Below are 26,395 nucleotides of genomic sequence, written 5' to 3' on the forward strand. Positions count from 1 at the left end.
GATTTCAATTCCAACCCCAGTTTCGCTGCCAATTCTTTGAATTTGTTCTTAGTTAAAGTTATCAAGTCACTCAGGGAAACATTCTGCTTTCCCAAAAACTCTGCTACAACTACTAATGCCATAACAATGGTATCGACTGTACTTTATTATACAAGAGACCTGGTACTTTTAATTTCTTTGTAATTAGTGTCAGATTTAGCTCCCAACAATCAAGTTTCTAATTGATAAGATCCCAGACTTGAGAGCAATTAATCTGATGCCAAACGCAAGACCCTAATTTAAGTGAGTTATCCCAGAGATGAGTAATTACTATGTTTCCAAATGTGAGCCCTCCAGATTAGTCTGATTCTGATCCCAGACGCGAGCCAACAAATTAAATACGATTCAACTGCAAGCAAGTCCCCAACTAAGATATGATTCAAATCCAGCAACCCAATTAATATGCGATTCAAATCTTGAGTGAGCCCCCAATTAATATGTTGTTCAAGTCCCGAACGAGCCCCCAATAAATATGTTACGACCGATCGCTCCAGTCAAAGCCCTCAATCAAAATATACGATTCTGATTGTGGTGGGAGAGACGCACTGATAATTTAGTCCCATCGCTCCACAGATCGCCTAACATATCATTTAAAACTTTCCAAATTAAAGAAACACCCAGCCAAATTGTATCCTCTATTAACCCTTGAATGAGGCTAACCAAACCGGGTGTCTTTAAATCAACAAATTAACTCTTTTTAATTAGAAGAACTAAATTCATAAACACTATGAAGCTATAAACAACATTTAAAATAGAAAAAATTAGAGTCCTTGCAAATATACAGACCAATGTTGCTTGAAGTCCTCACAGAATGTTGCTTTCCTTCTCCAGCGAATTTCAAAAATTAACGACTTGCAAAGTCTTTCAATGGAATCAAGCTGACTTTAGAGTTTTTGAGGGATGAAAGATTGTCACAGTCTAACTTCCTGTTCTTGAATTTAAATTACCAGAGATCTCTGTTTAGGCTTGATTTTTTTTAGAATTTTGAGAGGTAATAATTAAACTGACTAAAATCCTCTTCCTTCAGTTTAAATGGTTGAGAGCTTTTTTTTTTCGAGTGCTAAACACCACAGCTGTCTGTGTCCTCTGTGTGTTTGCCTTCTGACAAACTGTCTTCAACTAAAAGTCAGTTCAAAACTGAATTGTAACAAATGTATCGCTTGCTACTCACTCCCAGTGGCTATATCTATGGTAATGAGAATGCGCCCTTTGAATCGCAGTCTCCAAATGGCTGTTTCTAATGGCAACCGAAAATGCACCTTTCTTAACTCCTGAGGCTTGTCAGTTCTTAAAGCAATACTGATCTCTTGCAAGCCTTAAAGGCAAACCGCATATTCCAAATAAGAAAACTACAGGACCATGACAGCATCCACAACCTTCTGGGATAGAGAATTGCAATGATTCACAATCCTCTGAGTGAAGGAATTTCTCCTCATCTCAGTCCTAAATGATCGGCCCCTTATCCTGAGGCTGTGCCCTCGTGTTCTGGATTCCCCAGCCAGGGGAAACAACCCTGTCAAGTCCCTTCAGAATTTTGTATGTTTCAAAGAGATCACCTCTCATTCTTGTAAACGCCAGAGAGTATAGGCCCAATTTACTCAGCCTCTCATCATAGGACAACCCCCTCAATCCCAGGAACAAATATAGTGAATCTTCGTTGTACCGCCTCCAATGCAAGTATATCCTTCCTTAGATATGGAGACCAAAACTACGCACAGTATTCCAGGAGTGGTCTCGCCAAAGTCCTATACAATTGTAGTAAGACTTCTTTATTCTTGTACTCCAATCCCCTTGCAATAATTTAATGATTTTGGAGTGAATATAGGAGGTATGGCCAGTAAGTTTGCAAATGACACGAAAATTGATGGTGTTGTAAATAGTGAGGAGGAAAGCCTTAGATTACAGGACTAATTAGATGGGCTGGTAAGATGGGTGGAGCAGTGGCAAATGGTATTTAATCCTGAGAAGTGTGAGGTGATGCATTTTGGGAGGACTAACAAGGCAAGGGAATATACAATGGATGGTAGGACCCTAGGAAGTACAGAGGGACCTTGGTGTACTTGTCCACAGATCACTGAAGGCAGCAGCACAGGTAGATAAGGTGGTTAGGAGGGCATTTTGGATACTTGTCTTTATTAGCCGAGGCATAGAATATAAGAGCAGGAAGGTTATGATGGAGCTGTATAAAAAGCTAGTTAGGCTACAGCTGGAGTACTGTGTATAGTTCTGGTCACCACATTATAGGAAGGATGTGATCGCACTGGAGAGGGTACAGAGGAGATTGACCAGGATGTTGCCTGGGCTGGAGCATTTCAACTATTAAGAGAGACTGGATAGGCTAGGGTTGTTTTCCTTGGAGCTGAGGGGGGGGACCTAATTGTGGTATACAAAATTATGAGGGGCATTGATAGGAAGAAACTTTTCCCCTAGCGGAGGAGGGACCAATAACCAAGGGGAAGGAGGTTTAGAGGAGATTTGAGGAAAAAAAATTTCACTGAAGGTGGTTGGAATCTGGAACACACTGCCTGAAGGGGTGGTAGAGGCAGGAACCCTCAACGTTTAAGAAGTATTTAGATGTGCACTTGAAACGCCATAGCATACAAGGCTACGGGCCAAGTGCTGGAAAATGGGATTAGAATAGATAGGTGTTTTATGGCCGGCACAGACACGATGGGCCTGTTTCTGTGCTGTCTAACTCGGACTATGTCTAAAGGCCAATATGCCATTTGACTTCCTAATTTCTTGCTGTATGTACATGCACGCTAACGTTCTGTGTTCTTCTGCAAGTACACCCAAGTACCTCTGAACATCAATATAAGTTTCATGCCTTTCAAAAATATTCTGCTTTTCTATTCTTACCACCAAAGTGAATAATGTCACACTTCCCCACATTATACTGCATCTGCCAGCTTGTTGCTCATTCAGTTAACCTGTCTGTACCTCTTTGCACCCTCTTTGTGTCCTTCTCACAGCTTACATTCCCACCTAGCTTTATATTGTCAACAATACAATATTAAATACAATACCCTCTGTCTCTTCATCTGTGTCATTAGTATAGATCGTAAATTGTTGAGGCCCCGGCACTGAACTTGTGGCACTCCACTGGTCACAGCCTGCCAACTTAAAAATGCCCTGTTTATCCCGACCCTTTGCTTCCTGTTTGTTAAACAATCTTCTGTCCATGTTAATATATTGCCCCCAACTCCATGAACCCTTATCTTGCATATTAACCTCTTGTGTGCCTTTTGGAAATCCAAGTATATTACATCTATTAGTTCCACCTTTATCTGCCCTACTAGTTACATCCTCAAAAGAACGCTCATAAATTAGTCAAACACGATTTCCCTTTGATAAAACCATGTTGACTGTCTGGTTGTGCTATGATTTTCTAAGCACGTTGTTACGACTCCTTAATAATAGATTCCAGCAGTTTCCCAATGACTGATGTCAGATTAACTGGCCTGTAATTCTCCGTTTTCTCTCTCCTTCCTTGAATAGCGGTGTTACTTTTGCTAACTTCCAATCCGCTGGAACCGTTATAGAATCTAGGGAATTTTGGAAAATCATGACCAGTTCATCCACTATCTCTTTTAGAACCCGAGGATGTAGGCCATCAAGTCTTGGAGATTTGTCGGTTTTTAGTCCCTTAAGTTTCTCCAATACTGTTTCTCTGCCTTAATTAATTAACTTCATTTGCCTCACTCTTATTCGCCCCTTGGTTACCCTTTATTTCTGGTATGCAATTTGTTTTCTACTGTGAAGACAGACGCAAAATATTGTTTCAATGTCTGTGCCATTTGCTCATTCCCCTTGATGATAATTTCTCCTGTCTCTGCCCCTAAGCGACCAGCATTTACTTTAGCTACTCTCTCTTTTTTGATATGCTTGTAGAAGCTCTTACAATCTGTTTTTATATTCCTAGTTAATTTACTCTCATTCTATTTTTTCCCTGTTTATCAATTTTTTGGTCACTCTTTGGTTTCTAAAACACTCCCAATCTCATGATTGCTGCCTTTCTTTGTAACATTATAAGTCTCTTCTTTTAATCTAATACTATCCTTAACTTCCCTAGTAAGTCAGGGATGGATCTTTCTTGCTGAGTTTTTGTCTTTTAATGGAATGTATTTTGTTCAGCATTTTGAATTGATTCTTTAAATGCTTACCACCCACCATACCTTTTAGTCTATTTACCCAATCTCCCCTCTACCTATGTAATTGGCTTTGTTTAAGTTCGCCTCCTTTGACAGCACTTTCCAAACCCGCGTACTCAACCACCTAGAAGGACAAGAGCAGCAGACGTGTGGGCACACCACCACCTGCAAGTTCCCCTTCAAGTCACACACCATCCTGACCTGGAACTATATCGACGTTCCTTCACTGTCGCTGGATCAAAATCCTGGAACTCCCTTCCTAACAGCACTGTGGGTATACCTACATTAGATGGACTGCAGTGGTTCAAGAAGGCAGCTCACCACTGCCTTGCCAAGGGCAATTAGGGATGGGCAATAAATACTGGCATTGCCAGTGATGCCCACATCCCATGAAATGAAAAAAATCTTGTTTGGCACTGGTGTATATCACTTTCAAACTTAATATGGAATTAATTTGTACTCTGATCACTTTTTCCCAGCAGCTCTTTTACTATGAGATTACTAATTAACACTGCCTCATTGCACAACACTAGATCTGAAATAGCTTTGTCTCTAGTTGGTTTCACAATGTATTATTCCAGGAAAGTGTCACGAAAGCATTCTACAAACTCATCTTCCAGACCACTTTGCCAATTTGATTGTCCCAGTGTATATGAAGATTAAAGCCCCCCACAATTATTACATTGCCTTAGTTACAAGATCCAATTATTTCTTGCTTAATGCTCTGTTCAGCGGTATATCTACTGTTAGGCCTATAAACTACTCCCACCAGCATTTTCTGACCCTTATTATTCCTAATTTCCGCCCATACTGATTTCCAAGCCTAGATCCTTTCTCACTACTGTCCTTCTGCATCTTTGCTATCTGGGTTACTCCTACTTTTCTATTCTGTCTCTTTTTGAAATGTTGTGTATCCTGAAATATTTATTTCCCAACCTTGATCACCTTGTAACCATGTCTCTGTAATGGCGATTAGATCTAAACCATTTATTGCTATTTGTGCCACTAGTTCGTTTATCTTATTGCGGATGCTTCACACGTCCAGTAAGAGCCTTGAATTTGTTTTTTCCTACTCTTATTTGCATGGACCTCGCTCTCTGATGCAACATGGAACTCTTTTTTTTACACTTGTGTGCCATGAATGACCTCATACTAACTCTACATCCTGCTGCATAATCTATCTTTCTGTCACTTCCTGTAAATTTGCCCCTCCCCCCTCATGCCAGGAATTCCCAAAACCACTAAAGGTAGTTTTGTCTTTATGCCCTCCAGAGGCAGTGGAAGATTCATGGTCATGCCCTCACCTTGCCCGCTTGAATGTGCTCCTGCCGCTCTTCAGAGTACTGGAAGGCTGGGTGATGTCATTCAGGTTGGCACGTGTCTCAGGAGCTGAAGAGGCGTCGAACTGCTCGCCGTCCGGTATCCGTCATTGCTTGTACAGTGTGGGTTTGGAGCTGTGAAGTCTGAGTAGGTAAAGGGGGTGAGGAAGGGAGAGGTGGCTGTGCTCCCTGTCCCTTAGTCCACTTTTTTAACTCTTGGACCTGTGGAATCCTCTGAACTCCAGCAGAAATCAATTTCTGGACAAGCCGGTACTGCCACCTGCTGCCCTCTCTTCGCCTTCAGAAGACGGTGGGTAGCAGGGACTCCTCTCTCAAGATATTCCTTTCTCTGCCTTGTGATGCGTGTTTTGTTCATCAGCAAGACAATCCGGTGTTGGAACAGTCCTGGCTGTCCCCAGCCGGCAGTTGCCAGTTCTCTTCATCTTTCCTGGCTATTGCTAGCTACTCTAAGTTCTGAAACTTTGCTCTCTCGTGCTCTCTCTGGCCTTAGTCTCTTCTCTTAACTTCTGAGTTCCCAGTGTTAGACATTGGACCACTAACCCTTACTGTATCACTAAGGACTGCCTTGTGTCTCCATCCTCTTCTAATTGTTTCCTGCACTATTCTGTAAGGCCCGGCTTTAGAGTCGATCTGTTTATTAAGAAATGACTGAACCTTGTCCAGAATATTCTCTGCTCCTCCCTTTGGTAACTGGAGATCCCCTTTAGGTCGGACCCCCTAAGAGTACTCGCCCCTCGAACTGAGCTGTGGGAAACACTTCCTCAAACCAACGCCCACTTCATAAAATTTTAAAATATCATGTTGGGGGTCAACAAGACATTGGACTGCTTTCGCATCTGAATTTGTGTCATTACCTGAAATGGCAGATTCCACACATATGGTTGTAACAATGTCGGATCAGGTCTTTATTGAGACATCGTATCCACGATTCATGTATGAGTGCAGCGTTTATAGTGATTTACTCTCACCTTTTTCTTTGGTAAATACACTCCATCCATATCAGGAATACATTGTCACTTTTATTTATCTTTACCTCACCACAATGAAATAACAACTTATAATTAATATGCATCTTTAACGTAATAAAACATCTCAAGGCACTTCACAGAAGCATTATAAAACAAAATTTGACACCGAGCCACATAAGGCAATATTAGGTCAGGTGATCAAAAGCTTGGTCAAAGTGGTAGGTTTTAAGGAGTATCTTAAAAGAGGAAAGCGAGGTGTAGGGAGGGTATTCCATAGCTTGGGGCCAAGGCAACTGAAGGCACAGCCACCAGTGGTGGAACGATTAAAATCGGGGATGCGCAAGAGGCCAGAATTAGAGCAGTGCAGATGTCTTGGAGGGTTGTAGGGCTGGAGGAGATTACACAGATAGGGAGGGGCGAGGCCATGGAGGGATTTGAAAACAATGATGAGAATTTTAAAATCAAGACATTGCTTGACTGGGAGCCAGTGTAGATCAGCGAGCACAGGGGTGATGGGGGAATGGGACTCGGTGTGAGTTCAAACAGAGTTTTGGATGAGTTCAAGTTTACAGAGAGTAGAATGTGGGAGACCAGCCAGGAGTGTGTTGGAATAGTCAAGTGATAACAAAGGCTTGAATGAGTGTTTCAGCAGCAGATGAGTTAATACGGGGTGGAATTGCGCAATGTTAACCAACGTGAACTCAGCAAAAAAAATCACGAGCCCTTCCTAGATCTCGTCCAGTCATTATTTTTTTTTATCATTTATGTTGCTCTTATAAACTCTTCAATTACTTTATTGCCATGGTTCTAAAACACCTTTTATTATCAGAATACTCCCTAATGCAATATAATTTGTAATCTCATGCTTAATTCGTTATGTGCTGTTCTCACAGACTCTCCAGGACGTTGAGGTACTCGGAAAATGTGGACACTTGTTCCCACAGGTAGCCCTGTCGCTTCTCAGTCAGAATGTTCTGGATTCAAGTCCCTATCCAGAGACTCTGAACACATAACCTAGCCTGACTCCTTAGTGCAGTACTGAGGGAGTGCTGCACTGTTGGAGGTGCCGTCTTTGGATGAGACATTAAACCGAGGCACTCGGGTGGATGTAAAAGATCCCATTCCACTAATCTTCCCGATGACCTATTTAACTCTGGACCAACATCACTAAAGCAGATTATCAGACTATTATCATGTTACTGTTTGTGGGAACTTGCTGTGCACAAATTGGCTGCTCTGTTTCCTATCGTACAACAACGTTGTAAATTTCTTCTTTCAACGTCTGCTAATTCTCACTATTTCTCTTGGATTTTTAAATCTGCTTATGCCTTTCAAAACCATTTGCCCGGCCATTTACATATTGAACACTTCAAATAGAAAATACTTCAGTGGTTGTGAACTGCTTTGGGACAACCCTGAGGTCCCGAGGGCTGCAGTTGAATTGCAAGTCTTTTTTTTTCTTTCAGTGTAACCCAGTGCCTGTGTGTGCACTGTTCAGAGTTTGGGCCCTGTGCCCAGTTTCTGACAACATGTTCAAAAGCTTTGAAAGAATGGGAGCAACTCTTGACGAGAGGGGGCTGTTGCAATCCCAATCTGAATCTGGAGTCATTTTAACCACAACATGTCGGAACAGTGGAGAGCTTTGCAAGAAAACGGCTGGTTTTGGGAGCGGGCGAGTCTCGTGAATGTTGTGCTCGGAGCTGAATGTTTTGTGTGTTTTCAAAGCCGTTTTCCCATTATTTGGTCTCTCTCTCTCTCTCTCTCTCTCTCTCTCTCTCTCTCTCTCTCTCTCTCTCTCTCTCTTTCACACGCACAAGCATTTCCTGCCCCCACATGTTGCAGCCTGCATATCAGAGAGGCTTGAGTAGAGAGCTAATTCTGTTGCCAAACTGCAAATGTTTTATGGTTCACTCAAAGGCTGCCTTACTAATTATAACCACACAAGAGTTCTTCAGTTTTATTACTGTTTCTGTGTGTCACTAATTTAATAAGAGGAACTCACTGTCTCGCAATAGATACATGGAAATTTTAGCTTGGAGGAGGCTATGGGTTTTTTTGCCTGCACTAAATTTAAGCCCTTCTCAATCCCATTTTTCCTGATTTCTTCCCGAATCCTTTAATTATCCTGTACTTTTCTGAAAATCTCTATTGATGTAACGTCAGTCAGCACTCGTGGAGTTTCTTTTAATCTCTTAGAGTCCGAGAGAGATACAGCACTGAACCAGGCCCTTCGGCCCACCGAATCTGTGCCGACCATCAACCATCCATTTATACTAATCCTACATTAATCCCATATTCCTACCACATCCACACCTTCCCTCAATTCTCCTACCTAAGCCAATTCTTCCCTAAGCCTCTCTGCCTCTTGTACCACCTGTTGAAGTTGCTCCTTTAAAGCCTACATCTTTCAGAGAGTTTTTGGTCATCTGTCCTAATATCTATATTAGGGTGGGTGTCTAATTTTGCTTTATAATGCTCCTGTGAATTGCCTTGGGATGTTTTACTACATTAAGGCACTATATAAATGGCTCAAAATGGAGACGTGTGACCAGTGGTGTTCCACAGGGATCCGTGCTGGGACCACTGTTTGTGATGTACATTAATGATTTGGAGGAAAGTATAGGTGGTCTGATTAGCAAGTTTGCAGACGACACTAAGATTGGTGGAGTAGCAGATAGTGAAGGGGACTGTCAGAGAATACAGCAGAATATAAATAGATTGGAGAGTTGGGCAGAAAAATGGCAGATGGAGTTCAATCAGGGCAAATGCGAGGTGATGCATTTTGGAAGATCCAATTCAAGAGTGAACTATACAGTAAATGGAAAAGTCCTGGGAAAAATTGATGTACAGAGAGACTTGGGTGTTCAGGTCCCACTCTGCACAGAGTCACTTGAGCAGGAGCCCGAGAAACCTTTCCTCCATGTCCCCGGAGTGTTCACATTCCCACTACTGCCCCAGGAGAGGAATCAAACCTGGGCCATGCTGCTCTCTTGGTGAGATATGGGTCTGTGTTGTGACTCCCCGCAGAAAGAGAAAGAAAATAGAGAGAGCACAATGGTTCTGTTGAACAGTTGTATTTAACTTGTCCGCACGCTGAGGATAATCCAGTTCCTAATGGTGTCACATCGCACGATTGATCTGGATAGCCCTGTTTACAGATGGTGTTTTTCATCTATATAATAGGTGCATATAGATTCTATAAGGAACAGGAGGTGGCCCATTTAGCCTGCTGTTCAGTGAGATCCTGGCTGCACTGTCTCTCAAATCCATTCACTGCCTTGGCTCCATATCATTTTATACCATTGTCGAGCAAACATCCATTGGTCTTGCATTTAAAATTATTAACGGAGCTAGCATCTGCTGCTTTTTTGTGGGAGAGAATTCCACATTTCTACCACTTTTTTTACGTGAAGGAGTGTTTCCAGCTTCCCTCCTGAATGGCGTGGCCCTGATTTTTAAAGGTGTACCCCATTGTCCTAGACTCCCACACCCACCAGTGGAAAAACTTTCTATCTACCCTACTAAATTCTTTCAATATCCTTAAAAACCTCAGTCAGATTACCCCTTAACCACCTCGATTCCAGACAATACAAGCCATGTTTATACATGGCCCTCACGGTCCAACCTTGATAACACTCCGGTGAATCTAGGTTCCACTCCTTCCCAAGGTCAGTATATACTCTTAAGGTGTGGTGCCCCGAGCTGTACACAGTACTCCAGATTAAAGTTCTTATTGACTTCTACTCACTGCCTTATGACCTTTGCATTTATAAATTCCTATCTGCACTCTGAATATGTTACTGATTTCTCTGCCCAGCCCAGAGGTGCTGAGGTAGATTTTAGGTGTTGTTTCTGTAAGGCTGGCTGAGATGCACTGACTCAGCAATGTCCAAAGATTGACTCTTAACCCTTCCTGAGCCAAATGACTAAACGACTGACTGACTGACTGAATAAAGGCTGACTGATTTTGAGAGCAGGTCCCGCTACACCACAAGACACACCAATAGAAATCTGGACTGCAGGTTAGAGTGTCATTTAAGAATTTCTAGATGGCTCACTCAAAATCTGGACTGGCCCAGCATTAACCAGCCTTGTGTCAGTTCCCCAGCAGGCTGTTCAATGAGCTGTTGTCTTTGCCCTTAGGCTTGTATTGTCTGTGCAGTTAGTGACTGTAAATAACAGTTCTAGATTTGCAGATAATCACAGCAGGTATGAGGCTTCTTCCCGTCCCTCACAGTCAGAGTAGGTGCCTTGTTCCTCCTGGGAGGAGACCGTTCCTGTCTTGTGACTGGAGGGGGGTGGTCAGTAGCAACCACACATGACTTATTTCATGCCCACCCACTCATTCTTCTGCTTCCCTGAAGATGTGGCCTTCCCGCTGGGATATTGTTCCCAGAGTGTCAGGCAGGGCTGAAGGGAACAGGAGGAGGCCATTCAGCCCCTCAAGCCAGTTCTGCCATTCACTCAGATCCTGGCTCCATCTGTAGCTTAACGCCATTCCCCTGCCTTGGCTCAATATCCTTTTACACCTTGTCTAGCAGAAATCTGTCTATCTCAGATTTAAAATTAATTGAGTTCCGCAGTTCCACTACCCTTTGTGCGATGACGTGTTTCCTGACTTCTCTCTCGAATCGCCTGGCTCTGATTTTAAGGTTAAAACCCATTGTCACAGGCAGCCCCAGCAGCGGAAAAGGTTTCTTTCTTATCTAGCAGAGCCGAAATCTTCAAATGCTGCAGAAAATAGGCTGTTCTCCAAGATGTCGTTTCTTCTTTCCATGAGAGCATGCTCAGTTCCATCAGTTACAATGGAGCAACATCAGATGTTTCCAAGATCAGCAGTGGGGTAAAACAGGCCTTCGTCCTGGCGCCAGCTCTCTTCGGCATATTTTTCTCCATGCTGCTATTGTACACTTTCAGTGACTCAAAGGAGGATGTCTACCTGCATTCCAGAGCTGACGGCAAGCTGTTCAACTTGGCAAGACTGCACACCAAGACCGAAGTGCGTAACTTCTAGTCCGAGAGTTGCTGTTTTCTGAAGACGCCACGCTGGCATCCCATACTGAACTTCACTTACAACAGCTGGGAGATCGGTTCTCCATGGTCTGTAAGGGGTTTGGACTGACGATCAGCGCCAGGAAGACCAAGGATACGGCCAGGACGTAGAGACTCTACCTTTCATCAACATCGACAACCTCACTCTGGAGGTCATCAACAGCTTCACATACATTGGATCAACAATCACCAGCAGCCTGCCCCTTGATGCCAAAATGAGCACCAGGATTGCCAAGGCTGCAGCCGTCATGTCAAAGTTGAGCAGGCAAGTGTGTACCAATAGTAAACTAATCAAAAATATAAAGCTCCGCGTGTACCAGGGTTGTATTCTCAGCACCCTGCTTTACAGAAGTGAAGCATGGACAAATTGTGCAAGCCAAGAAAAGCAGCTGAACAGCTTCCACCTCCACTGCCTCAGACGAATATTGGGCAGCTCCTGGCAGGACAGGGTGTCCAATACGGAAGCACACCAGCTCCTGGCAGGACAGGGTGTCCAATACGGAAGCACACCAGCTCCTGGCAGGACAGGGTGTCCAATACGGAAGCACACCAGCTCCTGGCAGGACAGGGTGTCCAATACGGAAGCACACCAGCTCCTGGCAGGACAGGGTGTCCAATACGGAAGCACACCAGCTCCTGGCAGGACAGGGTGTCCAATACGGAAGCACACCAGCTCCTGGCAGGACAGGGTGTCCAATACGGAAGCACACCAGCTCCTGGCAGGACAGGATGTCCAATACGGAAGTACACCAACGTGCAGGGATCCCCAGCACGTTTGCCCTTGAGCCAGCGGTGACGCCATTGCCTGGGTCACGTGAGCTGAATGGATGACAGCTACACCAAGGACATGCTCTATGGCGAGCTTGCTATTGGCACGAGAACAGGTCTGTGATACAAGAATGGCTGCAAGTGAGACCTCAAGTTGACTGGGATTGGAGTTGATGTATGGGAAGTGGTCTGCTGACCAGAGTTCCTGGAGAATGGCAGTCAGGAAGGGCATGGAAAAAGCAGAGGATGAAATAAACCACCAGATGGCGGAAAAAGAGAGCCCGACGGAAGCAAAAATCGCCAGTTGACCTTGGGCGAACATTATTCATCTATAACAGCTGCAGAAGGGACTGCCACTGACAAGTCGGCCTCTACATCCACAACAATGTTCAATCCAGAAGTGACATACACCTGGGGCGCAGTCCATCGTCTCCCGGGATGGACCGTTGCCATCGCCCTATCAGTTCCCTTCAAAGGCCTAAAACCTCAATCAAATCACCCCTTAACCTTCTATATTCCAGGAATGCAAGCTTAGTTTGTGTAATCTCTCTTGATAATCTGACCCTTGGACATCTAGTAACATTCTGGTGAATCTGCACTGCACACCTCCCAAGAAACTCGTTTTTTCTTTAGCAGGCTTTGATGGAGAGTCTGCGGACGGACTAGTCTGCATCCCAGCCGAGCCTTGTCCTGACCTTGGCTGATGTCTGTTGCCCGAGGGAGCAAGTTCACCGGAGGGTACGTGGTCCACCTGAGTAATTTTGGAATGTGTTAATTTCCCCCACTTCCTGGAATTTCCCCTATTCCCTCTCCCAGCTGTGTAAGTGTTTTTCCCGGATAGTGTCAGGAGCAGAAACCTCAATGGTTTTTATTTTGTATCATTGATTCCCCATTTCCCCCTCCTCTCAGTTGAAATCCTTTGCAGTGTCTCAGTTACTGCCCTGGCTCAGCTCTGATCGTTCAGTGCAGGCTGCAGATCACGCCCTCTGCTTTGCCAGATTCCATGCAATGTGGGCGGAGGCCATTTGGCTCCTCCTTCCTGTGCTAGCTCTTTGAAAGAGCTATCCAATTGATCCCACTCCCCTGCCCTTTCCCCATAGCCCTGCACATTTCTCCGTTTCGAGTATTGATCTAACTCCAGTGTCAAATCTGCTTTCACTGCCCTTTTAGGCAATACATTCCAGATCACCGCATTTACAAAACAAAATTAATTCTCCTCCTCTTCCCCCTGGCTGGTTTGTCTTGTTTTTTTGTGGTTGCAGACGGTCAGTTCTCTGCTGGATGTTGCTACCCAGTGCTTCCATATTTTTGTTAAATTTTGAACATTTGTGGTTTAAAACTGAAAAGGAGTCCATGAATTTTTTTTTAACAAGTATCACTGAGAGGTCTAGATTGTAAACAGTTACTGGAAGGCACCTGTTTTCAAATAATTACCCAGCAGGGGTTATTTTTGACTTGGGGCAAGATGTTTACAAAGAAATGACAGGTCAAGATTTATAAGGGGTCAGGAGGCTTGATTCTTGTGACATTGGTTTTGGTTTCACTTTGGACAGTGAGTTGGGATATGGACGATGGTTTTAAAAGACAGTTGGAGAAAAACTTGCCCAGAGAGCAACACCCAGCTCAGTCTGTCCCAGCTCTTTGGAAAAGTCTGCCAGTTTTCCATCTCTTGAGAAGCTGAGAAGCAAATGTAAGAAACTGTCAGAATCTCCTGTTACTGCATTTTACCTGGTAAGCCTGCCCAAGCTGATCTTCAACATCGCATGACAAGAACTGTTACAGGAAGATCCCAGTGACAGCCGTCTACACATATTTGGGACGGCAAACCAGAAAAGGACTTCTGACATCTTGTTTTTTTCTTCAAGAGTTAGCAAGTATTTTGGCTGACTTTTTTTTTATACTGAGCTCTGAAGAGTAAATCTCTATTTTTTCAGTAAGTGTGTGTGGGTCGCGCTGGGGGCTAAGGTAAAAGGGGAACTTTTATATTTTGATCTGTGTGTTTATGCTTTGCTTCATTACTAGTTGACTTGTTTTATAATCTGATAATTTTGTTTTATTAAAGAAACCTGATTGGTGTATTTTATTCTGGGATAAAAATGAGTCTATGATTAATTGTATTGTAAGTGGGAAAAATTTAAATATATGTTGATACGTGACGAAGTGGAACTGGAATAAACAGTGCGCTCCTCCCGCCTCTGTTGTAACAACGTGCGATGACAAGTTTCTTGTTTCCCTGCAACAGGTCCACCTGCAGACGCAGCAGGAGGTGAAGATGAGGATGACAGGGATGGCGTTGCACGTCATTCGAAATGATGGGTTTCTGGCACTCTACAATGGGCTGAGTGCCTCACTCTTCCGACAGGTAAAGACCAGGTGTGTCTGTGAGGTGGTAGATGTAGGTGCCAGTATCACCACTCCTCCTTCAAGGCCTCCTGAACAAGATGGAGATTTGGCAGGGGGGAGGGTAATAGGGGTTTGGGATGGGGGTGGGTGTTGGGATATGGAAGGGTGGGTTATGGGGAAAGCTTGGGGTTTGGGTTACAAGGAGTGGTAATAATGTAGCTCGGATGTAATGGGCCATCGGGTAGGAAACGAAGAGAGGAACGAAGCTGCCACTGAATGGAATTGCCTTAGTACCAACACTGGCAGCACATTGTACAAAAAGGGCAGGATTGAGAAACCCCAGTCCCGCTGGAGGGGTTTGATATGGTAACAGCTACCAGAGGCCTGGGAGCGAGTAATGCCAGGCTACAAGAGACTTCCAAAGAGAAGTGAAGAACTATAGCCTATTACAGTACAGAATGAGACTGTTTGGCCCATCGTGGGGCAGTATTAACAAAGGGTACAGTCACGATGGAAGATAAGGAGTGTAATGAGCAGTTGGAGTGACTGTGGTTTGAAGAACAGGGAAGGTTGGGTGATGCTTCAGAGGAATGTCTGGATATGAAGATGCGGGAGATCGGAACAAGGGAAGTTGTGCTGTTAATAGGCACTCCATCCTTTATACTTGGAGAATTAACTACGCAGGAAGGAAAGCATTTATTGAATGCACCCAAGTTAAGTTCTCTAAAGCCTTCAACCCAATAAGGGAGCAAAGAACATGCAATTAGTAGCAAATCATAAACAGTTAGCGATCTGATAGGGGGCATCTTGGGGACAGTGGTCATAATAAAATTTAATTCACTATGGGGATTCATGGGAAACCGAGAGTTACACAGCAAGGGTTAGGATTTAAATGAGGAAGTGTCTGGGATAAGATGTGGAGGGTTAATTGGGAGGTGATTAATCTAAGGACCAACAGTAGAATCTATTCTAGAGGGTGAATAGTGAGAACTTTTGCTGCTGATGAAAAATTTCAATGAATTGTTGTCAAGGAGATTGTTACAAAACTGTTGAGTTTGAAAGTTCTGAATAAAGCCATTCAGTACTGAGAGCTGGTTCCAGATCCACATTTACAATTCAATCCCTTTCTCTGTGTCTTTTTTTTTTCTCTCTTGTCTGTCACTTGTGCTCTCTCTCTCTCTTTTCTATCTCTCTCGTGCCAGTCTGTCTGTCTGTCTCTCACTTGCTTTCCCTCTCGTGTTAATCTATATAATCTAGGGCAATTAGGGATGGGCAATAAATGCTGGGCTGGCCAGTGACGCCCACATCCTATCAATGAATTAAAAAAAATTATTGTGCTCATTCTCTGTCTCTCTCTCTGTCTCTCTCTCTACCATAGAAAAATTACAGCACAGAAAGAGGCCATTCAGCCCATCGCGTCTGTGCCAGCCGAAAAAACTAGCCACTCAATCTAATCCCACTTTCCAGCACCTGTTCCATAGCCCTGCAGGTTACAGCACTTTTAAATGAGTTGAGGGTTTCTGCCTCCACCACCGATCCTGGCAGCGAATTCCAGACACCCACCACCCTCTGGGTGGAAACGTTTTTCCTCATGTCCCCTCTAATCCTTCTACCAATCACCTTAAATCTGTACCCTCTGGTAATTGACCTCTCTGATAGGGGAAACAGGTTCTTCCTGTCTATGCTATCTAGGCCCCTCATAATTTTGTACACCTCAATTAAGTCACCCCTCAGTCTCCTCAGCTATCACTGAGACGTGGTTGCAGGATGACAAGGACTGGAATCTAAATGTTCAAGGATATTCAACGTTCTGGAAGAATAGTCAGAAAGGAAAAGGAGGTGGGGTAGCTTTGTTATTAAAGGAAGGAATCAGTGTAGTTGTGAGTAATGATATAGGTGTAATAGATCATGATGTAGAATCAGTTTGGGTGGAAGTAAGGAATAGCAAGGGGAAGAAATCATGGGTGGGAGTGGTCTATAGGCCCCTGAAGAGTTGCCTCTCTGTAGGACAAGATATTAATCAGGAAATAATGGAGGCGTGTAAGAAGGGCACTGCACTTATCATGGGTGATTTTAATCTGCATATAGACTGGACAAATCAAATCGGCAAGGGTAGAATGGAAGACTAATTTGTAGAGTGCCTCAGGGATTGTTACTTCGAGCAATATGTTGCAGAACCTACCCAGGAACAGGTTATTTTAGATTTGGTATTGTGTAATGAGGTAAGATTAATAAGAGATCTCATCGTTAAGGATCCTTTAGGGGGAAGCGATCATAACATGGTAGAATTTCAAATTCAGTTTGAGGGTGAGCAACTAGAGTCTCAAACCAGTGTCTTCAACTTAAACAAGGGCAATTACAGAGGTATGAAGAAAGAGTTGTCTAACGCGGGCTGGGAAGATAGACTACAGGGGAAGTCAGTAGATGAGCAGTGGCAGACTTTTAAGCAGATGTTTCATAACACTCAGCAAACATTTATTCCGCTCAGAAGGAAGGACTCGAAGAGAACGATGAACCACCCGTGGATAACAAAGGAAGTTAAGGAGAGTATCAAATCAAAAACAAAGGCGTACAAAGCAGCGAAAGCTAGTGGTAGGCCAGAGGATTGGGAATCTTTTAGAAACCAGCAGTGGGTGACTAAAAAACTAATGAAGAGGGAGAAAATTGATTGAGAGTAAATTGGCAAGAAATATAAAAATGAACAGTAAGAGCTTCTATGGGGATATAAAAAGGAAGAGAGTAGCTAAACTAAGTGTTGGGACCCTTAGAGGATGAGAATGGGGAATTAATAATAGGGAAATGGCAGATAATTTAAACCAATATTTTGCATAGGTCTTCACAGTGGAGGACACTATAAACATCCCAACAATAATAGATGAGCAAGCTGTAAACAGGAGGGAGGAACTTGTAACAGTCTCTATCACAAGGGAAAAGGCGCTTGACAAACTGTTGGGACTAAAGGCAGACAAGTCGCCAGGACCTGATGGCCTGAATCCAAGGGTTTTCGAAGAAGTAGCTGCAGAGATAGTGGAGGCATTGGTCATAATATACCAAAACTCACTGGATTCCGGTAGAGTACCAGCGGATTGGAAAACCGCTAATGTGACGCCCCTATATGAGAAAGGAGGGAGACAGAAAGCAGGAAACTATAGACCATTTAGTTTAACATCAGTCATTGGGAAAATGCTAGAGTTCATTATGAAGGGAGAAATAGCAGGACATTTAGAAAAACATAATGAAATCAAACAGTCAACATGGTTTTATGAAAGGGAAATCATGTTTGACACATTTGTTAGAGTTCTTTGAGGATATAACAAGCAGAGTGGATAAAGGGGAACTGGTAGATGTAGTGTATTAGATTTTCAGGAGGTGTTCAATAAGGTGCCACGTAAAAGGTTATTGCACAAAGTAAGAGCTCAGGGTATTGGCTAACGTGTTGGCATGGATTGAGGATTGGCTAACACACAGAAGGCAGAGAGTCAGGATTAATGGGTCTTTTTCAGGTTGGAAAGCTGTAACTGGTGGAGTTCCACAAGGATCGGTCCTAGAAACTCAACTATTTACTATCTATATTAATGACTTGGAGGAAGGGTCAGAGTGTAGTGTATCCAGATTTGCTGACAATATAAAATAGGTGGGAAGGCATGTTATGATGAGGACACATAGAATCTGCAAAGGGATATAGATAGGTTAAGTGAGTGGGCAAAAACTTGACAGTTGGTGTTCATTGTGGGAAAGTGTGAGGTCATCCACCTTGGTAGGAAGAATAAAAAGGCAGATTATTATTTAGTTGGAGGAAGACTACAAAATACTACAGTACAGAGGGATCTGGGTGTTCTTGTGCATGAAACACAAAAGGTTAACATGCAGGTGCAGCAAGTAATTAGGAAGGCAAATGGAATTTTGGCCTTTATTTCTAGGGGGTTAGAGTTTTAAAAATAGGGAAGTCTTGTTACAACTGTACAGGGTGTTGGTGAGGCCACACCTGGAGTACTGCGTACAGCTTTGGTCCCTGTATTTAAGGAAGGATGTACTAGCATTGGAGGCAGTTCAGAAAAAGTTCACCAGGCTGATTCCTGGGATGAAGGGTTTGTCTTATCAATAACAGCTAAACAGGTTAGACCTTTATTCATTGGAGTTTAGAAGAATGAGAGGTGATCTTATAGAAACATATAAGATTTTAAGGGGGCTTGACAGGGTAGATGTTGAGAAGATGTTTCCACTAGTGGGGGAATCTCAAACTAGGGGACGTAGTTATAGAATAAGGGGGCACACATTTAAAACTGAGATGCAAAGGAATTTCTTCTCTCAGAGGGTGGTGATCCTCTGGAATTCTCTGCCTCAGAGAGTTGTGGAGGTTCAGTCACTAAATGTATTTAAGGAGGAGGTAGATAGATTTTTGAAATCTCGGGGAGTCGAGGGTTAGGCGGAACAGGCCCGAAAGAGGAGTTGGGGTGGGACAGATCAGCCATGATCTTATTGAATGGCGGGGCAGGCTTGCGGGGCTGAATGGCCTACTCCTGCTCCTATTTATGTTCTTATGTTCTCCTCAGTTCTAGGGAAAACAACCCTAGCCTATCCAATCTTTCCTCATAGCTACAACTTTCAAGCCCTGGCAACATTCTTGCAAATCTCCTCTGTATTCTCTCCAGACCAATTCTGTCCTTTCTGTAATGTGATGACCACAACTGTATGCAACTGTAACCATCGTTTTATACAGTTCCAGCATTACATCCCTGCTTTTGTATTCTATACGTCAGCTGATAAAGGGAAGTATTCCATATGCCTTCTTTACCACTCTATCTACCTGTCCTGCCACCTTCAGGGACCTGTGGACATGCACTCCAAGGTCTCTCACTTCTTCTACTCCTGTCAATATCCTCCTGTTTATTGTATATTCCCTCGCTTTGTTTGCCCTCCCCAAATGCATTACCTCACACTTATCTGGATTGAATTCCATTTGCCACTTTTCCACTCACTCAACCAAACCACTGATATCATTCTGGAGTCTACGGCTATCCTCTTCACTATTAATTGCACGGCCAATATTTGTGTCATCAGCAAATTTCCCAATCATGCCTCCCACATTTAAGTCCAAATCATTAATATACATCACAAACAGCAAGGGACCCAACACTGAGCCCTGTGGAACGCCACTGGAAACAGCTTTCCATTCAGAAAAAGATCCCTTGACCATTACCCTTTGTTTCCCGGCCCTGAGCCAATTCTGGATCCAACCTGCCACATTCCCCTGTATCCCATGGGCTTTCATTTTACTGATCAGTCTGCCATGCGGGACCTTGTCAAATGCCTTACTAAAATCCATGTAGACCACATCCACTGCACTACCCTCATCAATCCTCCTTGTTACTTCCTCAAAAAACTCAATTAAGTTAGTAAGACATGACCTTCCCTTAATAAATCCATACTGACGATCCCTGATTAATCCGTGCCTTTCTAAGAGGCGTTTTACCCTGTCCCTCAGAATAGATTCTAACAATTTACCCACCACTGAGGTCAGACTGGTCTATAATTATTTGGCCTATCCCTCGCACCCTTTTTAAACAATGGTGTAATATTCACAGATCGCCAATCGTCTGGTACCTCTCCTGTATCTAGTGAGGATTTAAAGATATTCTCAGCGCATCCGCTATGTCCTCTCTGGCTTCCTTTAACAACCTAGGATGCAATCCATCCGACCCTGGCAACTAATCCACTTTCAAGGATGTCAGACCCTGTAATACTTCCTCTCATTATGCTTATCATATCTAATATTTCACACTCCTCTTTAACTACAATGTCTACATCAACTCTCTCCTTTGTGAAGACAGGGACAAAAACTCGTTAAGAACCCTGCCCACATCTTCTGCATCCATGCATTAGTACCCTTGTACATCTCTGATAGGCCCTACCCTTTCCTTAGTTATCCTCTTGCTCTTAATGTACTGATAAAACATCTTTTCAGTTTTCCTTGATTTTACCTGCCAATATATTTTCATGTCCTCTTTCTGCTTTCCTAATTTCCTTTTTTACTTCACCCTATACTTTCTATACTCCTCTAGGCTTTCTAAAGTAATAAGATTTTTGAGATCGTGATTAGCTTTCTTTTTTTGCTTTAACTTACCCTGTAAGCTTCGAGAGGCTGTTTTCCAGTGTTTTGAAGCAGAAATTCCCCTTTAGCCGAACATCAGTGTTTAGTGCAGGGTCCTTAAGAACACCTGGTGCTCACCAGAGGTATGGACTGGGGGAGTGAGGGAACTTTGAGCTGTGTTAATTTTCCTGCCTCTCTCTCTCCTCCACAGCTGACATACTCACTGACTCGATTCGCCATTTATGAGACGGTGAGGGACAGGCTCAGCGGAGGAACAAAACAACCACTTCCTTTTTACCAGAAAGTTCTACTGGGAGCCTTTGGAGGTCTGTCTGGGTCTGGCTTTGGGTGACGGTGCCGCTCTGGGTCTGGCTTTGGGTGACGGTGCCTGCCTGGGTCTGGCTCTGGCTTTGGGTGACGGTGCCTGCCTGGGTCTGGCTTTGGGTGACGGTCCCTGCCTGGGTGTGGGGATGTGTAGGCAGTTGTTCCAGCTGTATGGTGGGGTTGGTTGCGTGTACACAGGGTGTGGATTCTCCCGTGACTGCCCCCCCCCACCCCGTTGAGGGGAGACTGGTGGGGGAGATACTGGTGCTGGTTGAAACAGTTTCATATGAAAACGTGCCACTTTAAATGCCAGAATGTGCGTGCTGCCCCTTTAACCGACTGCCTCTGTTTTCATAGGTTTCACCGGCGGATTTGTCGGGACGCCAGCCGATTTGGTGAATGTCAGGTCAGTGTTCCATGCCCGCACTGCTGCCCACAGGCACCACCATCGACCCTCGCCCTGCCCGCTCTGCACCCTCTGTCTGCTCTCTCTCAGCCCCCAAGCTCACTGCTCCCTGGGCCTGAACACTGCCCCATACAGTGCTGCTTCACATTGACAGGAGGGGACCTGTCAGGGAGGTTATAACTGATGACTTTTATTTCTTTCTTCCCCAGGATGCAGAATGACATGAAACTTCCAGTCAACCTGCGGAGAAAGTGAGTGTTTCCCAGTCCATGTGGAATTTCTGTGGTCAGTTGTTAGGAACACCATCTGGCCTCCAATCAGTCCCCTCAGCCTGTGCCATTCAATCTGGGGCTGTCTGGTCTCGCGAGGAAGGGTATTGGAGAGGCAGCTGGGGGTGTTAAAATGGGACTGGACAGCCCTGGGGTAGACGGGAGAAAGTCAGGCAGGGTCATTCCTGCACACTGGTTCCTACAGGGAGCTGCTGTATGTGTGTCTGTGATCGAATTTACAGCGATGGTTCAACAGTCGAACAGCCCATGAAACGCTCACACGTGGAGACAGTGGCCAGGTTGGAAGATGCTGGAAGGCCGGCAGTGTTTGTGGAACGGAACTCCAGCTGGGTCCCACGCCTCCAGTGGAGCAGCGGAGAAAATCCCTACAGAAATTCCTGCAATTTGTGTGGTGTTTTCAGCTTGGGCTATGAGAGTTTCCCCTCACTATCAATCACTCGACTCTGCAATAATCACTGGCTCTGACTCTGATACGGGGGCAGGGGGAAGAGGTGGTGATGGGGACTTCTGCTGGATCTGGGACCCTCTGAGTGAGTGCTGAGCTGCTGTGGCCTGATCTGTCACTGATGGGCAGTGACTAGTGGGGTACCGCAGGGATCGGTGCTAGGACCCCAGCTATTCACAATATATATTAATGATTTAGTTGAGGGAACTACATGTAATATCTCCAAATTTGCAGATGACACAAAACTGGGTGGGAGGGTGAGTTGTGAGGAGGATGCAGAGAGGTTTTAGGGTGATTTGGACAAGTTGCGTGAGTGGGCTAATGCATGGCAGATGCAGTATAATGTGGATAAATGTGAGGTTATCCACTTTGGTAGCAAAAACAGGAAGGCAGATTATTATCTGAACGGCTATAAACAGAGAGAGGGGAATATGCAGCGAGACCTGTGTGCTCTCGTACACCAGTCGCTGAAGGTAAGCATGCAGGTGCAACAGGCGGTTTAAAAAAAGGCAAATGGTATGTAGGCCTTCATAGCGAGTGGATTCAAGTACAGGAGCAGGGATGTCTTCCTGCAATTATACAGGGCCTTGGTGAGGCCACACCTGGAATATTGTGTGCAGTTTTGGTCTCCTTATCTGAGGAAGGACCTTCTTACTATAGAGGCAGTGCAGCGAAGGTTTACCAGACTGATTCCTCGGATGACGGGACTGATGTATGAGGAGAGATTGAGTCGGTTCAGATTATATTCATTGGAGTTCAGAAGAGTGAGGGGGGGCATCTCATAGAAACCTATAAAATTCTAACAGGACTTGACAGGTTGGATGCAGGAAGGATGTTCCCGATGGTGGGGGAGTCCAGAACCAGGCCCAGGGGTCATAGTCTAAGGATATGGGGTAAACCTTTCAGGACTGAGATGAGGAGAAATTTCTTCACCCAGAGAGTGGTGAGCCTGTGGAATTCACTACCACAGAAAGCAGTTGAGGCCAAAACATTGTATGTTTTCAAGAAGGAATTGATATAGTTCTTGGGTCTAAAGGGATCAAAGAATATGGGGAGAAAGTGGGAACAGGTTATTGAGTTAGATGATCAGCCATGATCATAATGAATGGCGGAGCAGGCTCGAAGGGCTGAATGGCCTACTCCTGCTCCTATTTTCCATGTTTTTATGTATTTGGACATTACACTGTGCGATTATCGCTCTCCCTCTCTCTCTCCTTGCAGCTATAAACACGCAGTGGATGGTCTTTATCGAGTTTTCCAGGAGGGTAAGCTGACTGCCTGTCTCCTTCAATCACCGACACCCGGCTAAAGAGCAGTATGCATGTGACTCAGTCAGTGGTTAGTCCTACACATGGAGCCCAGGGGTAACTGACTGCTGACTCACTGTCCACCCCTCTTTTACTGCTCCCTTACCTCCCTGAAGGCTTCCTTTTTTTTTCTCGGATGTGAATCTAATCTGAGCATTGGCAGGCTATTCGACTGTGGGGAGCTGTGTGGCCACCCTTACCCCCCCTCCATGTCTATGTGCCCATGGATAGCAATCAAACAGGGGGGACCGAGACGAACTGGGAACTCGCAGAGACTGGAATTGAGATTGAAGACAGGACCGGTCTTCTCTGTGTGGCTGTGAGGTGTAATTAGGCTGTAGTCCACTGGGAGGTGCCAGTGCAGTGTCTAACCATCAGCAGGAGCAGACTGAAACCAGGAGCTGTGAGCAGTGTTCTCAGGCACAGCTTGTAGGGGATATGCGAAGCAAATTTCAAACAACCAGATAATCTCAGTCAATCTAGAGAGCTAGCATTTGAAATTCTCATCCTTGTATTCAAATTTCCTCCAGGGTCTTGACCCTCACTACCTCTGTAATCTCCTCCAGACCCACAACCCTCCAAGATCTCTGCACTCCTCCAGTTCTGTCCTTTTGCACATTCCCGATTTTTAATCGCTCCACCATTAGTGACCGTGCCTTTGGCTGCCTGGGCCCTAAGCTCTGGGATTCTCTCCCTAAACCTCTCCACATCTCTCTCCTGCTGTGAGACGCTTCATAAAACCTACCTCTTTCAAACAGCTTTCGGCCATCTGTCCTAATAGCACCTCGGGGTACAGCTCCGATTCACCAGAATGATACCGGGGTTTAGAGGGAACATTGAGGATAAATTGCACAGACTGGGCTTGTAGTTAACTGAGTATAGAGGGTGATCTAATTGAGGTGGGGGAGATGATAAAAGGAGTTGAGAGGGTAGAGGGAGAAATTCTGTCCTCTGGTGAGAGAAACCAGAACAAGGGGGAACAATCTTAAAATAAAGAAAACTGAAGGTAAATCAGGAGACAGTTTATCACACAAGGGATAATGGAAACCTGGAATTCTCGTCCCCAAAAAGACAGTGGATGTTGGGTGAAGACTGAGATTGATTATATTCTTTCCTGGGTAAAGGATAATGGAGGAAATGCAGGCTAAGAACAGCCATGATCGAATCGAATGGTGGAGCAGGCTTGAGGGGCCGAATGGCCTCCTCCTGTTCCTATGAGACATGCTGGTCTGGTCCTGATCCTGCTGCAGAATCGGTTAGTGTAGCAGATACCCTGGAGTGCGCTGTGAGCGTGTGGTGTGGTGGGGTGGGCTCGGCTCTCACACCTGGGCCCAGCTTACTGATGCCATTTGCTGGTTGGTTGCCCCAGTCCGGCTGCAGCTGTTACGGAGGCGTCCCTATACGGTCCAGGCCTAGTTGGAGGATCGATGCCTTCGAGCATTTTTGAAGCGAATTTTGCCAACCCAGCAAACTTAACGAGCTCTGAGCTGTAATTGTGGAGTTTGTAAAGTTTCTAACTTGGCTGTGTCTCCTCCCGCAGAGGGGTTAAGGAAGCTGTTCTCTGGAGCAACGATGGCATCAAGCCGAGGGGCGCTCGTTACGATCGGACAGGTAGGCTGCACCCTCCATTTGTTTTAACCAGGTGTCAGCGAGCAGGAGATGTGCAGTGGTGTGCGACGGAGTGACGACTGGGCTCTTCCGAAAACAAACGACTTTATTTCTTCCGTAATTTTCACTTTTATTGATTAGGGATTGTGAGTGTGGGCCTGACTGCTCGTGTGTGTGTGTGTAAGAGAAGGGAGCTCCTTCTTGAAGATTCCCGTTCTCCACCCCACTGAGGTGACTTAATGGCTTCCTGCTCCTCACAGGGTAACTTAGTGGTGATCTTACTGGTCTAATCATCTGGAGAACGAGAGTTCAAATCCCACTGTGGCAGTTTAAGAATTTGGTTTCAATTTAAAGTAAAATTTATGGAAATTAAAAGTTGGTACCAGTTTTAAAAAAAAATTACTGTGAGGATTGTCGTAAAAACCAAACTGGTGGATTAATGTCTCTGTTTGTTTTGGTGCTGTCTTTATCCACCTGGCCTGTGGTCACTCCAGTTCCACACCAGTGCAGTCGATTCTTAACCACTGTCTGGTGTGGCCTAGCCAACCACTCGGGCCTCACAAATCACTAGGAAAAAATTACCTTTACCCGGTGGGACTGCAGCAGTTCAAGGAAAGGCTCCACTGCCACCACCTCAAAGGGCATCTAGGGATAGGCAATAAATGCCATCCTTGCCAATGACACCCACATCCCCTGAATGAATGGGGGAATAAAGCACCGTGAGCAAGTTCAGAGCTTGTCCTCTGGGGAGCCGCGAGTTCCCCTACCACTCACACGGAGAAGTGTAATTATAACACAATTCACTTTACTCTCACAATTACAACTGACACAGAAGATTGGAGCCATTCAAATAAAAAAATGATTCTGTCCAAATGTCTTGATGTGTTTGTGATTTATTCTCACACAGATACCTGTCGGCTAGCCCCTGTCGGCTAGCCCCTGTCGGCTAGCCCCTGTCGGCTAGCCCCTGTCGGCTAGCCCCTGTCGGCTAGCCCCTGTCGGCTAGCCCCTGTCGGCTAGCCCCTGTCGGCTAGCCCCTGTCGGCAGCGATGGGGTCCTCGGCAGGTTGGTTGCATGGATCAATGTGTTTTGTCTTTCTCCCACAGCTCGCCTGTTACGATCAAGTGAAACAGCTGCTCCTCAGCACTGGCGTCCTGTCCGACAACATTTTCACCCACTTCCTCTCCAGTTTTATCGCTGTAAGTGCCATTTTTATATACCCTCTCTTCCGTCTGGGGCCTGGAGTTCTTTGGTACTTCTCTT

The 26,395-nt window shown here is 44.9% G+C and overlaps 1 protein-coding gene across 1 annotated transcript in view; it reads left to right on the forward strand.

The window, feature by feature from the left end:
* Positions 1-26,395, forward strand: part of slc25a10a (solute carrier family 25 member 10a) — a 45,524-nt gene that overhangs the window by 13,841 nt on the left and 5,288 nt on the right. Inside the window, exons 2-8 of the mRNA XM_068058439.1 lie at positions 14,561-14,680; positions 20,964-21,078; positions 21,434-21,482; positions 21,692-21,733; positions 23,439-23,482; positions 25,065-25,135; positions 26,239-26,331. Coding sequence (XP_067914540.1) covers positions 14,561-14,680; positions 20,964-21,078; positions 21,434-21,482; positions 21,692-21,733; positions 23,439-23,482; positions 25,065-25,135; positions 26,239-26,331 — 534 coding nt within the window. The remainder of the gene's footprint in view (positions 1-14,560; positions 14,681-20,963; positions 21,079-21,433; positions 21,483-21,691; positions 21,734-23,438; positions 23,483-25,064; positions 25,136-26,238; positions 26,332-26,395) is intronic.

The sequence above is a fragment of the Heterodontus francisci genome, chromosome 26 (assembly GCF_036365525.1).
Source record: "Heterodontus francisci isolate sHetFra1 chromosome 26, sHetFra1.hap1, whole genome shotgun sequence".
Lineage (NCBI taxonomy): Eukaryota > Metazoa > Chordata > Chondrichthyes > Heterodontiformes > Heterodontidae > Heterodontus > Heterodontus francisci.